The sequence below is a fragment of the Panthera leo genome, chromosome D1, assembly GCF_018350215.1.
Source record: "Panthera leo isolate Ple1 chromosome D1, P.leo_Ple1_pat1.1, whole genome shotgun sequence".
NCBI classification, from domain to species: Eukaryota; Metazoa; Chordata; class Mammalia; order Carnivora; family Felidae; genus Panthera; species Panthera leo.
Window position 1 is genome coordinate 71,470,058 of NC_056688.1, and position 13,682 is coordinate 71,483,739.

A 13,682-nucleotide genomic window follows, 5' to 3' on the forward strand; every position below is an offset into this window, starting at 1 on the left:
TGGAGGGAACTCAAGAGACCCTAAAGTTAAATGCTCACTCTATAGTAGGAGAAACCTAGGCTCAGGGAGGTTGAGGAACCTTCTTGAGGAAACATAACAGTGTTAGGATTCACTTATGCCAGGATTCTCTCCTACTCAGCCATCCTCCGAACCCAAGCGGGAACACAAATGAGTTGAAGAGGGCCAGATGGAAGAAGAAAATAAGAAAATTTGAATCTTGTATGGAATTGAAAAGCATGAGCACTGACGAAAGAGGGGGGAGGTCACTGATAAACTCTTGTCAATTGTTGCCATGTAGAAAAGGCCAATTTTTAAAGATAAGACAAGATTCCCAAGTTTTATAGAAAATCTCCCAATGTATAAGTGATTGCCAAAATACCCACAAACAAACATACCAAAACCTATATAGTCTAAACGAGCTATCACTACTGCCCTTTCTCCATTCCGACTTCTTTGCCCAGGTTGGGTTTCTCCCTGAAGGAAAGGATCCTCTCTATTTATTTCACCCTGATGAAGATGCATTGTGGAGTTTGCTCTGAGAGTCAGCAGATAGGGTACATCTTCTGGGCAGGATGCCAGGGCTTTGTTCTTTGGTGGGAAATAGCCCTCCAATTTCTTGCTATTCCCTGGAAACATTTATAAATGAGTCACTGGAATCCTCAACTTAATCTTTCTTACGCATCCCAGGTGACTCAGACTGTAGTTTAAATAAATGTGCACCCAAATTAAAAGGCACTTAGATGGTTGTGTTAATAATTGCTGCGTGGGTGGCAACCGTGACTGTATAAGAATTAGTGTGGGTGTTTGGATCTAGAAGAAATCTTTACGGCAAAGTGGGCCAGTGAGTCCTGTCATCTCACTCCAAACTTTGAGTATAGTGAGGTGGCCTGGAAGAGGTTGGCTGTCCCCAATGGTTTCCCAAAATTAGAGCATGGGGCAGTCATTGGAAAAGAGAATATGTAGAATTCTTAATTCCTGGGTGAATCTGTGGCCCTGCTCTGGGTGCTTAGATCGAGATTCTGAGTTGCTTCATTGGTCACACTTGGCTGAGGGGCACAGCACCGCCCAGGGGCAGACATTGCCCTCCTGGTAGTGCTGAAGCCTAACTCTGCAGGATCATCACTAGGAAAAAGTCAAAGAGGCCCAGGGATGAGAGGCAGCCTGGGACACAGAAGGAATGGGGACTGGGATCAGGCAGACCTGTACTTGATTCTAGGCCATGCCAGTTACCAATAATCTCAATTCCACAATTTTGGGAACATCGCTTAGTATTGGAACCCTCGATTCTTCAGCTCTAAAATTGCGATGGAAAATTGGGTGGTTGTGAGAATGGAATGATTTCATGAAGTCAGAAATATACAGCAGTGCCTTGCACAGAGTAAATTCAATAAATGGGAGTCTTGCTGTCATAGTAGTTTCCTTGAGCCTCGGCTTCTACATCTGCAAACAGAGGCAGCAATTTTCTACCGTAAGGGTGCTCAGAATGTCATGTCACAGGGAAGGGCACAACTAATATTGTTTTCTGTCCCTTTTTTGGTAGGGGCCAGGACTGCATTCACTCAAAGGGCCAAGGGGTGCCAGCTTCAATATTAGAACCTGGATGTACAGATTCTTTGTTTGGAAGCCAGAATTAGGGATCAGGATTGAACATAGCTCGACTCTTCCTGAACATTCTCCGCTGGGGGTACTTTCCTGATGTGTGGTTTATCTTCCTGTGTTTTCATAAGGGTGTTATCAGTAGGAGAGGACCTAGACCCAGGAAGCACCTTGACCGATGGTCAAGTTGGAGCTGAGGGTCAGAAGTTAGATCCACTAGGATGCGTGACTAGTGCCACTGTGCCCTTTCACACCTCCTCCTGAGGCAGGAGTCCATTCTGAGCCAAGTGGAGCCCGTGGGGGAATGTGTGAAATTGTGGAGGGTAATGGGGTCTGGGGGAGATTCTCTCCTCTTTAAAGACCCATCAGACTCATCGGTACCATTACAGATGGTAAGTGGGGGACTCTGGTTAGGTCTGGGTTATGGCCACTAGGACCAGAAAGACAGAGCCTGACATTCAGGGGCTTGGTGTAAGACTTTTCCGCAGCCATGTGACCCTTATTCTGGGATCAGAGGAAACCCTGAAGCTCTGTTGATGGCAGCTGGAAGGGTAAAGTCCTTATGTCTTAACTTCATCTTCTTAAGACAAATTCAGGAGCAGTCTAATGTACATTGCTGGAGACACAGACGGACTAGGAGCTCTTTTCTGCCTCAGGGCCTTTGTACATGCTGCTATGTCTTTGGCCTAGAACATGTTCTTCCATAGGTATTCTCCTGATTGCTCCATTTTCCCCTTACAGTCTCAGTTCTCACATTCTTAGGGAGACTCTCCTTATGCACTCCCCTGGGCCTCTGGTTATTCTCTGTCTTAGCACTTATTTATTTTCTCCCTCACATTAGAATTTGCAATAATTTTATTATTTTCTTTTAAAAGCTCATTTTCTCTCTCCCACTACTAGGATGTAAACTTAACAGGGGCAAAGACCTGCTCTGTGTTGTTCACCATGCCATCCCAAGACAGTGCCCGACATGTAGTGTTCACTTGGTAAATACTTGCTGGGTAACGGAGTAAATGCGGGTCATACACCAGGATTCAAATCCCAGCTCTGCCACTTACATAGAAAGATAAATTTCCCTTTTCAGAATTACTTTCCCCATCTGTAAAATGGGTACATAACACCTGCCCAGATGTTCTCCCAGAGCAATTGCGGGAACCAAATGAGATGACTGATATGAAAGCGCTTGGCAGTGAGGCTGCTTTCTCCCTCTTTACCGTGCAGAACTGTGCCAAGAGGCCTCGTCTGGGGAAGTCTTCCTGCTCGCTTCTGCGGCCCTTGCCAACATCACCTTCTTTGACACGATGGCCTGCGAGATGCTTCTGCAGCTGAATGCCATCCGTGTCCTCCTGGAAGCTTGCAGCGACAAGCAGAGAGTGGATACGCCTTACACCCGGGATCAGGTGAGAAGCTCAGGGGGGATCAGGCACGGGGCCTGTAGCCATGAAGACAGAGGTTAGGAGGCCAGGGCGAAGATTCTGGGGAAGAGGGAGACAATGAGGCCTGGCAGCACACAGTCAGTCCTGTTAGTCACGTTCTAGGTAAAAGAAAATGTCCTCCACATACCTCGTTGCCTTTGGAGCATCTTCATGAGTCTACCGTGTACCTCGCTTTTCCATCCTGACCGCTACAGGGCCTTCCTCTGTCTCCATCCACAGCGGTGCATCCCAGAAGGCAGAGACCCATGGGAAGGTCCCCGGACCGCCTCTAAAATTCTGTGTCCCAGACTTGTTGCTGCCTGCCTGTCACTGTACCCTGCAGAGAGTTTCTTCCCTTCTCTGCCTCCATAGAAACAGGGCTGGGAGCAGAGCCTTGATTCAGAGCCTCAACCCCTCTATCAGTCTCAATGTTTTTGTAGAGTTGAGCTCCACGTAGAGTTTTATTTGGAGAAAAAGGGTTTCATTGCTACATGTGTTTGAAAACATTGAATTAAGGGGACTTTTCAGAGCCTTGAGCTCTGAGATTATAGAACTCTATCCTGTCCCACCTCTATCATACTCAGCCTCCCTCTTCCCTACTAAGGGGTGGGGGTGGTGGATCAGGTGGGTGTTAAGCCTCTGTAAATTCCACTAGGTGCTGAGCTCTAAGTTAGAGGATCCTCCAGCCTCCAACCGAGATCTTCCCTGTCTCTTAGCTCCAATCTCTGTTTCTCCTAGCCAAAGCTGCCACTGCTTCCTGTTCCAACTTCTATCCCAGAAACTTCTGGAAAGCCTGCCCTGATGCCTCTCTAGAATTGCCACCTTTCCCTGCAGGCTACGCCTCACAATGCAACGTTGACTTTTCTAATGATATTTATTCCTTTCCAGTTATTTTATATCGTTTATTCCTCTGAGGGAAAAGAATAGAAGCCTCTCTGCTATATTATAATCCTGTAATAATCCTTTGGGCAATTCACTCTGAGCCTCACTTGTCTCATCTGTGAATGGGGTTGAATGCTATATACTTCACTAAGTTGAAATAAGAGTTAAATTAAACTCATTTAACTTTAATTGTTAATTTAATTAATTAATTTTAAATGATTGGTTATTTAATTAGTTATCAATCATTTGCTTAATTTATTTGATTTGAATTAAATTAAACTAATGAATGCAAACTCCTGGTAGAGTTCCCAGCACTTAGAAACTTAAATAAATGGAAGCCAGCATCAATGTTATTACTGGCCTTTGAATGTGTGGCACACAGCCCTGAGTGGGGAGCCTCCAGACTGGAGTTTCCTTATCTGTAAAATGGGCATGGTCTCTTCCAGCTCAGACATCCTGTAGCTCTATGTGCAGAGACCCTTTTTTTTATCATGAGCAGTGACTGGCCCCCCCCCTCCTGGAACCTCGTTGATCCCTTGGAAGGAGGGGGCTCGGGGTGGGAAGAGAGCATGAACAAGCTCCATGCAGATGGCAGTTCTTTCTGAATCTGGAGTCCAGAGTTTCACTGCCATACTCCCTCTCCCTGATCCTACCTCTCCCTCACCTCCCCCCAGCCCAGTCTGGGCTAGACACATCCAGTCTCCCCCCTGCCCCCCGCCCCGCTCTCCATCCTCAGGACAGCTTCACCTTCTGCCCACCTTCTGTCGTGACTCAGAGCAACCACTTAGCTAGTGAAAGCGCAGCCATTAAAGAAACAAATGGCTCTTTCCTGTGGCAGGGGGAGGATTAAAACGATCAGAGAGTTCTCTGTAATGAAGACAACGAAGATGAATTAGGCTCTGAAGTGCTCACCGCCCCCTGAAACACTTAGGAAATTAAATGCCTGTGAGGCTTCCGGTAATGCATCTGCCAATGACGCCAGTGCTCTGCAGAGCCTCTGGGTCTTGGATCTATATTTTGTCCACCTCCGCATGAACATCTCAGTGAGAACCCCTCTGTCACCCCAGCAAGCTGAATACCCTTAATTTGTCTAACAAGAGCCTTGATGGCCATACCTGTCTTGCACCCACCATTGGGGTGTGGACAGCAGGGAGGGCAACCTTGGATCTGTGTTCTTTCACCCCCCTCTGCTAATCTAGGGGAGCTGGATGTGGCATCCAGAACCCCCTGCCTCACCAGACATCTGTGTGGCCTAAGTTTTCATTCTCAGGAAGTAATTTTTAGGGGGCATGCTGCCCAAGGAATCCAGCTACCACCACGACCTGGGGTAGTGAGAAAGGGGCTGCCTCATCTCTGCCCTGCCCTTAGGGTAGTGACACTTAGGGTGACAGGGACCCAGTTATCTTGTCTAGGCCACCACAGAAGCTTTCACTGAGCATGACTTTTTATGGCCTTCAACAATTAATTGCTTTCATAGAGGTGGAGGGTTCTGGTAAACACATCCCCTGAAAACATGTTGCCTGCTTGGTGTTTTAGAATGTTCAGATTTTGTAGTATTTCTGAAAACACCCTGTGAATATCATCATCAGGAGTCCATTACCAGAAATGCCAGTTACTAGGGATTACCATTTTGACTCACATTGCAAAAGCCCTCCATGGTTTATAAAAGCCTTTTATATATCTATGTGACACATAGGACATATTAGAAACAGCACAGGCTTTGGGTTCATTCAGACCTGAGTTCAAATCCTGGCTCTGCCTTTTCCCAGCTGTGTGACCTTAGACAAATCACTTAACCTCTCTGAGCCACAAGTTTCCTCATTTGTGTAATGGGGATAATCTGTTTCCTCCCTCTTCATGTCATTATGATGATTAGATGGCATAATGCTCATAAAGTAGTTAGAACCAAAGTAGATACTCAGTGATGAATGGGCCTGGGGTATGTGACAGAACCAGGAACTGGGATGGATCTGAGACAGGGAATGCCAGCTTCAGGGAAGGAGAGTAGGGCCGAAAATGTAGGTAATGTGGTGGGAGTGAGTGTAGTGTGGTGCGAGTCAATGCATGTGTTGTTCCAGTCTGTGTGTGGGTATATGCAAGTTGTGTGCGTGTGTGTGCGTGGGGGCGGGGGGAGTGTTGATAAAGACTGTAAGCCACCTAAAGGATACGTTTATTTGTGTCTGGATACATATGAATATATAGCTGTCTGGAGAGTCTGGGAGGAAACCAGGTTCACAGCACCCAGTCCTGATCTGTCCCAGAGGCCCCTCCTGCAGTGCCTAGGGAACACTAAGCACAGAGCATCTGGTCGGGCATTTACATGTTCTCTGATCCTGTCAGGCACACACCCCACCTCGATGCAATCCCCAGGGACAGTCCTCTGGCCTAGTTCACCAACAGCTTGAGACCTACATCTAAGGCAGTTTTATGGCCTTGGTGGCTCTCTCTCCTGAGTCCAAATCCCAGCCCTCCTGTCTTGCCTCTTTTGGAGTGAGGGGGGCAGGCCAGGCCGGGAAGATCCCAGTGCCCGGGATTGGGAGCGCTGCGCTTGTTCTAGGACTAGGCAGGCACCCTCCTGGTCTCCATGCTTGCTCAGCTCTCATTCGCCCAGGCCCCTGACCACGCCTATCAGATGAGGCAAGAGGCTCAGTAGAGAGAAGAGAAGCAGAGGACTGCACCTTCCCTTGGACTGTGTGCCTCCCTGGGCAAAAAGACCACATCCTTTCTCTCTCAGAACCCTTCATTCTTCAACTTATGTCCCTGTCTTGACTCTTTCTGCTCTTTGGTAGACAACAGGGTAGGGAGTGAAAATGGCAGGACAGGGAGAAGCGCTGGGCTCCCCCTAGAGGCTGAAAGGGATTTTGCTCGCTGGTCTTGGCTGCCGTTGACGTTGCTGCTATAGCTTTTAGAGAGTTAACACGGTGATGGTAGAAATCTGAATATTCCATCCAGCAATTAAAGAGTAATGCTAATTACAGTCATATGAAATGTTGGCCTTTTTGTCCTAATTACTGCACAGCATAAAAGCAATCATAAGTTTCCATTAAATGCATCTTAGATTTTCTGTGTTGAAAGTTCTATCACATGAGTGCACCTGCTTCTATCCGGGATAATCCTCACTTGATTTTTATAACGTATGGCCCCCATAGTGTATAGTAGAGAAAATGTTAGTTTACGATATAGAAGATAAAAGGGATGGAGATAGAGTCAGAGTGTGATCACAGGCAGACATTGCTGAGGATGTGAGACAAGCCGGGCCCATGCCTTGGGATCAGTTTCAAACAAGGGTTCCAGGAGCACCTGCCGAGGGCCAGAACAGAGTAAACCTTTTTCTCTGTGTGTGTGTTGATATAAAAAGGCTTTGCCAACTTCGTTCTTACCACATGGGGCATTTCTTCTTGAATCCATGATATGGGAGGTCCCCTGCTATTCTGGCCAATTTGCTATTCATCTCAATTTTCCCAAGGTGGTCAGTCTCTGCGAGGCCAAAGGAAAAATGATTTCAAAATACCACAAAGGTAGTGAGCACAGGGGTTTTATTTGGCTTCCTGCTGGGAGGGACTCCTTCTGCTCTGAGATCTGCCTCCCTTCAGGAATGATCTCCTATTAACAGCACATTTGGCAATAGTGGGTATTGCATTGGTTGCTACTCCTTGACATAATCTTTCAAGGTCTGGATATTTTCAGGCTCTGTTTCCCAGAGGGAAGTTATACTCATTTTTTTTAACAAATGTTCTGGGTGTTTGACAAAACATTAAGTCATTTAATGCTCCTAACGTTCTTATGACTTATCTAGGGGTACCTGGGTGGCTCAGTCGGGTGAACATCTGACTTCGGCTCAGGTCATGATCTCATGGTTCATGGGTTCGAGCCCCACATTAGGCTCTGTACTGACAGCTCAGAGCCTGGATCCTGCTTCGGATTCTGTGTCTCCCTCTCTCTCTGCCCCTCTCCCGCTCATGCTCTGTCTCTCTCTCAAAAGTAAATAAACATTAAAAAAATTAACATTCTTATGAATTATCTCATATATTTATCTCCTGTTTAAGCCAAATAATGACCCCCCTGCAAAGCTGTCCACATCCTAATCCCCCAAACCTGTGAATATTCTACCTTACATGGCCTAAGAGATTTTGCAGGTATGATTGAGTTAAGGATCTTGATATAGGAATATTATTGGTTTATTGGTGTGGGTAACTTATTGGATTATTGATGTGGGTAACTTAATGTAACCACAAGGGTTCTTATAGAATGAGGCAGGAGGATCAGAGCCAGAAAATGAGCTATGGCTGAGGAGGCAGAGGTCAGAGTGATGTACTGAGAGCCAAGTAATGGGAGTAGCATCTAGAAGCTGGAAAAGGCAAGGATGTAGATTCTGCCTGAGAGCCTCCAGGAGGAATGCGGCCCTGTAGGCACCTTGGTTTTAGTTCCATGAGACCCATTTCGGGCTTCTGACCTCCAGAACTACACGGTAAAATTGTGTCATTTTAAGCGACTAAATCTGGTAATTTGTTATAACAGCAATAGAAAACTAATATACCTCCATCAATCAAGAAAGGTTAACTAATAGGCCAAGATCGTATGGAAAATAAATGACAGAGCCAGTATTTGGAACAAACATATGCTTACCCACTATGTTGCACTGCCTCTCACCTAGGGCTTGAGGCCTATATCCTCTCTATTCACCAAATAACTGCAGAAGAATAGTGTCCTTTCGCTCAGGAGGAATAGGAGTTAATCGAAAATCATCAGACAGGATTGAATTAGCCTGGGCCAGGGGAAAACTGCCTGCCTCTTGCATTCTTTTCCCCCACCCAACAGCATTGTTATCATGTATCCTTGTAAACCAGTTGTCCCTAAAATCCCATCCCTGGACTTGACTTCAAGGAGAAATGTCGATCCCCCTTCCTCTCTACATCATGGTGCATACAAGGATGATTCAGAAGGGGAACTCAAAGCAGGGAATAATTGGCATTTATTCAAATTGTGCTTAATTGAATACTTCATCTGAACCTCAGAAAGCCACATGGGGTACGGGCTCTGCAAAGAGGAAGTAATTTTCATTAACGGGATCTAAATTAGTCTGACACAAAGACCTACCCATGCCTGTGACACAGTTAATAATTGCCATGTAATGAATGTGATGCTGCAGACAAAGGTTTCCTTTTCCTTTCTTATTTTGCCCTTCCTTCCTTGCTTCCTCCCTTCCCTTTTGGATCTTTATGTCCAGGAAGCATGTTTATTCATCTCCCTGGCTGGTGAACGGTTGGCATGTAGTGACTCTTTGTGGTGGGAACAGAGGTTGTGTCCCCTGCAACTGCGAAGCCAGGTGAATTGCAATCTGACACGGACTTGGCCTCATGTCTCCTTCCTCGTAAGACTATGCTTCTTGGGGAACCTGCCATTTTTTAACTGCATCTTCAACCCACATTTTCCTTCTAACTCCTTCCTCTTAGCCCCTCCACCCAATCTTAAAAGGGGAGGAAAAAGAGCATCTAAGGACTAGCCCTTCTTCACTCCCTTCATAAAGCAGCTGCTGGGGCAGAGTTGCCTTTGAGATAAAGCTTCTGGGGTAGTCTCCTGTCCCTTCCCTGGCAGCCCATCCCAGGAGTGCCTCCCCAGCCAAGCCCCTGAGCAGGTCTGAGCCACCAGGGCCTGACACACAGGGATCTGCCTCAGCACCCTAAGAACACGCATCCCTTTTCAACATGTGTTTAGTGGGAATGGGGATAGATATTCTATTAATACGGCAGACTTTTTCCTTTCTGTTTAAAAGGAGAGATTTGTTATATGCATTGATTATGCAGAATAATATGCCAATATTGCACCAATGAAAATCTAGATAATACTTTCTGTTGGTAAACATCACATTATTATGCATTATCCAGTTCCAGAATTTAAGCTGCCTGAACTGTCCTCAGCAGACTGTCAGGTGCTGCCTCAGAGATGGGGACACAGCCTCCAGTTACAATATGCCACAAGCTTTGAAGAACCCTTTTGAGAGGGAGAGAGGACTGCACCAGTGAGAAGTGTTTTCCATTTTATTATTTGTTTTAATTACCACTCGAGAGTGCTCTCTGCTTCTGTGGAAGTGGGTGCATTTCATTTTGCCATTTACATCAGGAGCCATGTCTTGGGCGGTATCTGAATTAATGGTTAAAACACATTTTCCAATGGTGTTTTGGCACCTTACAGTTTGAGGTCTGTAAGTGGTCCCTTGATGGTCCATCCCTTAATCCAGTTTTATGCAGTGACTTCTCTCTACAACACTTGACTATGCCCAGGAATCAGGGTGGGGTGGGTTATTGGCTGCCCAGCCCATGCGGGTGTAACCAAGGCTCACTGTCTCCACCTGGTGACAGCATCTCTTTACTACAGTCAGAACCCTTCAAGAATGACCGACAGGGGAAGCTTACAGGGGACAGACTTGTAAAGTCAGCTGAGCAAGAACTTTCTTACCAGATTCCATACAATACGTGACACTTGGGGTGTAATGCTGCCCTTTGATCTTACTCAGGTTCTCTAATTTCACCTTTATGTCCACTGATTTCAGATTGAAAGTAGGTGGGGTTCACTGTCAGGGCAAGAAGCCAGGATGAGCAAAACCCAATTCAGGGGAGGGGCTAGCCACGAGTCTGGCAGTTCTGTCTGCATTTCAGGATCTGGGGCTAGAGGTACCCTGAGGAAAGGTGATGGGGTCCCCATCTTTACTCAGGTGACATGGTTATCTCCAGGGGGTTCCTAGGGCCCTTGGTGGGGGCATCCCAGGGCCACATGCTGATGAGTGGGAACCAAGCACTGGGGAAATACATCTGGGAGGCAGGACCCCATGAGGATGGATGAAAATACCACGGGAGTATGGGCCACATGGATGGTAAAGACTCACGGGTAAAGGAAAGCTTTGTAGCTCCCGGCTCAGCTGTCTGTAGACAGCACCACTTGGCGCAGGTGTGCCCATTTCCTCAGATTCTCAACTCTCTTTTCCAGATCGTGACCATCTTGGCAAACATGTCTGTCCTAGAGCAGTGTGCCTCTGACATCATTCAGGAGAACGGTATGTCTTTCTGGCAGTGTGCACATGGCATGGATTATGTGGCTGTAAAGGACCACGTGCCTCTGTGTTTGTGTGAAGGCTTGTGTGTGTGTACATGTGTGCCTGTGTGTCTCCACAATTACATGAGTGCGTGTGTGTGTGTGTGTGTGTGTGTGTGTGTGTGTGTGTACAGCTGGGCCAACATGTAATGTTTCTTTGCTTTTGATGGGCTTTAATTCTAGTGGGAGACAGGCAATGAACGAGAAGATAGAGAACGGCGGATGATGATAGTGGCATGCAGGCAATACAGCAGCAGGGAAGGGGATAAAGTAAACCCAAGGTGAGGGGTTAGCGGTTGCTAATTTAACTAGGTGGTGAAGGGAAGACAACTATTTCGTTATGATCCAAAAAGTAAAAATCGATTCCTGCCAGACGATGCAGAGAGCCTCCTTAAGTTCAAGTTTGGACTTTAAGTCATTCCTATCACATTGGATTTGGCCTCAGAGAGCTGATGTGCCTGAGCAGGGTGTGGGTGGGGGGAGTAGGTCAGGGCAAGCCTGATCCCCGGACCCCTCACCGGAGAGCATCACTACCCCACCCGCCGCTCGCTCCCCTGCTCCCACCTTGTGCCGAGGGGGCCACAAAGTCCAGGTGAGGTGGGCCAGGTTTCCTTGGCCAGGAAGCAGACCTGCACAGGCTCTGCTGGAGGATGGGTCTGCTGCCTTGCAGCTGGGAGCAAAGAGTGGCGAGGGCTTCCTGTGACTGGGAAATAAGGGAGCAATTAGCAACCGGTTGGAAACCAGAGACGCTAATGAGGACGAGTGAGCTGAGAGCCCGGGGCCAGCTGTTTCTGCTCTTGTTAAACCCCCTTCTCCCAGGTTGCCCCGCTGTTTTAACAAACACACACGTTCCCCATCCCCCGTCCCCCTATGACTAATTGAAAGACATCATTTTGTGTTAATTTTATGTGCTTGAGCTAATAATGAAAAACTTCACCGAGCCAGCTGAGGCTGAGAGGCTGAGGGGTATCATTCCCGGCCTGTTCCTGCTGCACTCAGAGCCTCCTCAAGGTCAAGTGGTCAGCAGTAGTGGGTGTCCAGAGGCGTCCTGTGGGGTTGAGATTGGAATATGTGGCCTCTATAGAGGGTTTTATGGTTTACAAAGGGCTACTGACTGGCTCATTGAGACAGCAGTTAGAGACCTCCTACATTGTTCCGAGCAAATGAACACAGAGATAAATCCTTGGCTTTGTCCTGGGAGGAGAGCCCAACGCGGCAAAAGTGATAACATGAAAAAGTGTGAAATCGACAATAAAATAATGCGGCAGAGGGATGGCATAGTGGCTGAGACCGTGAAAACTGGAAACACACCGGGTTTGAATCCTGGCCCCGTAATTTACTAGCTATATGACCTCTGCATTTCCATCTGCAGAATGGGAGTGTACCTACCTCATAGGATAACGTGAGGATTAATATAAAGTTTGTCAGAAGAGTATCTGGCACAGAATGGGGACTGTGCTGAGTGCATCTGCTCTTTTGGTGCAGATCAGTCTCAGGGGGCTCAGCTGAAGAGCACTTGAGGGAGAGACAGTACAAAGTGGGGCATAACTGGAGGGATCGGCAGTGTTGGTGATGCAGCCAGGGCCCCCTGGAGCTGAGTGAGATCCTGTGGGCTGGACCAGGCAAGCACTGTTGTGAGGACTGGGCTTTGAAAGGCAGTCCTCTTACTCTTACCAGGATGCATGAGACTCTCGCGTGCGTTGGCCTGAAGCCTGGTGATTTTGTCTCTGTCCTGCCATGAACTCTGCGTGAGTGTTGGTAATGGGGGCTGCACGAAGGAGGCCATCCTGGCAAGTCAGGCACTGTGGCTGCTGTCATCCTTATGCTGGGAGGCAGGCCAGGGCAGCCCAAGCTCTTACCCGTCAATCCACTGACATTAGTATCCCTCTTTTGGCTTCTCCCTCAGAGGCTGGGGCTGAGCTGGAGAGAATGTTGGGGAGGGGGCATGGTGTTGGGGGCTGGTCTCTGAAGTTGTAACCCCCAACTCTTAGGCAACTGTTCTGGCATTGAGCCTGGCCAGAACTTAGGAAACACAGTCCGGATTTTCCTAGGCAGCCCCAGTTTGATAGCATCCTATCTTTTTTTAGATAAGACTTACAAAGTATACATTTAAAGGAAACTTGGATTTTATGAATATGAAATGAACACCTTCATATTCAAGAATACCTTCATATTCATTCATTTGATATTTATTCAACAAAGATTTGAGCAAAGCACTATTCTTAGATACTTTAGATATTTCCATGCAGGAAACGGGCACAAATCTTTACCCCCTGGAGCTTACCTGCTAGTGTGAGACACTCTTTGTTTGATTCTTTGTCAGGTTCCAGGTGCAAAGTGCAGGGTGGGAAAATGGCTTCTTTATGGGAACCTTAACCAGGAGTTAGTAAAATTTCCTAAGCTTGTGGTTCTTCCCAAAGTTGTCACTTTGGTATCTCCTGTTCATGTGCCCATAGGCCATAACATACATACCTCAGGACATTCACAATCATGACCTTGTCTTAGGAACATTGTGGGCATAGGGAGCCTGAAGACTATGTTCCATTCAGTGGTCTGGGAGAGGGTTTGGAAGAGAAGTACCTTGCCCAAAGGTTAGAGTGTGTGTTGGCAGAGGTATTAGAGGCAAAAGGTAGGCCTTCTGGGTCCCTTGAGCCTATAGGAAGGAGAAATGGGTCACTTACAAATCTCACCAGGAAGAGA

The 13,682-nt window shown here is 47.1% G+C and overlaps 1 protein-coding gene across 1 annotated transcript in view; it reads left to right on the forward strand.

Moving 5' to 3' along the window:
• The window catches only part of INSC (INSC spindle orientation adaptor protein), a 161,087-nt gene that overhangs the window by 137,178 nt on the left and 10,227 nt on the right, over positions 1 to 13,682 (forward strand). Inside the window, exons 9-10 of the mRNA XM_042904829.1 lie at positions 2,818 to 2,996; positions 10,878 to 10,944. Of these exons, the coding sequence (XP_042760763.1) occupies positions 2,818 to 2,996; positions 10,878 to 10,944 (246 nt within the window). The remainder of the gene's footprint in view (positions 1 to 2,817; positions 2,997 to 10,877; positions 10,945 to 13,682) is intronic.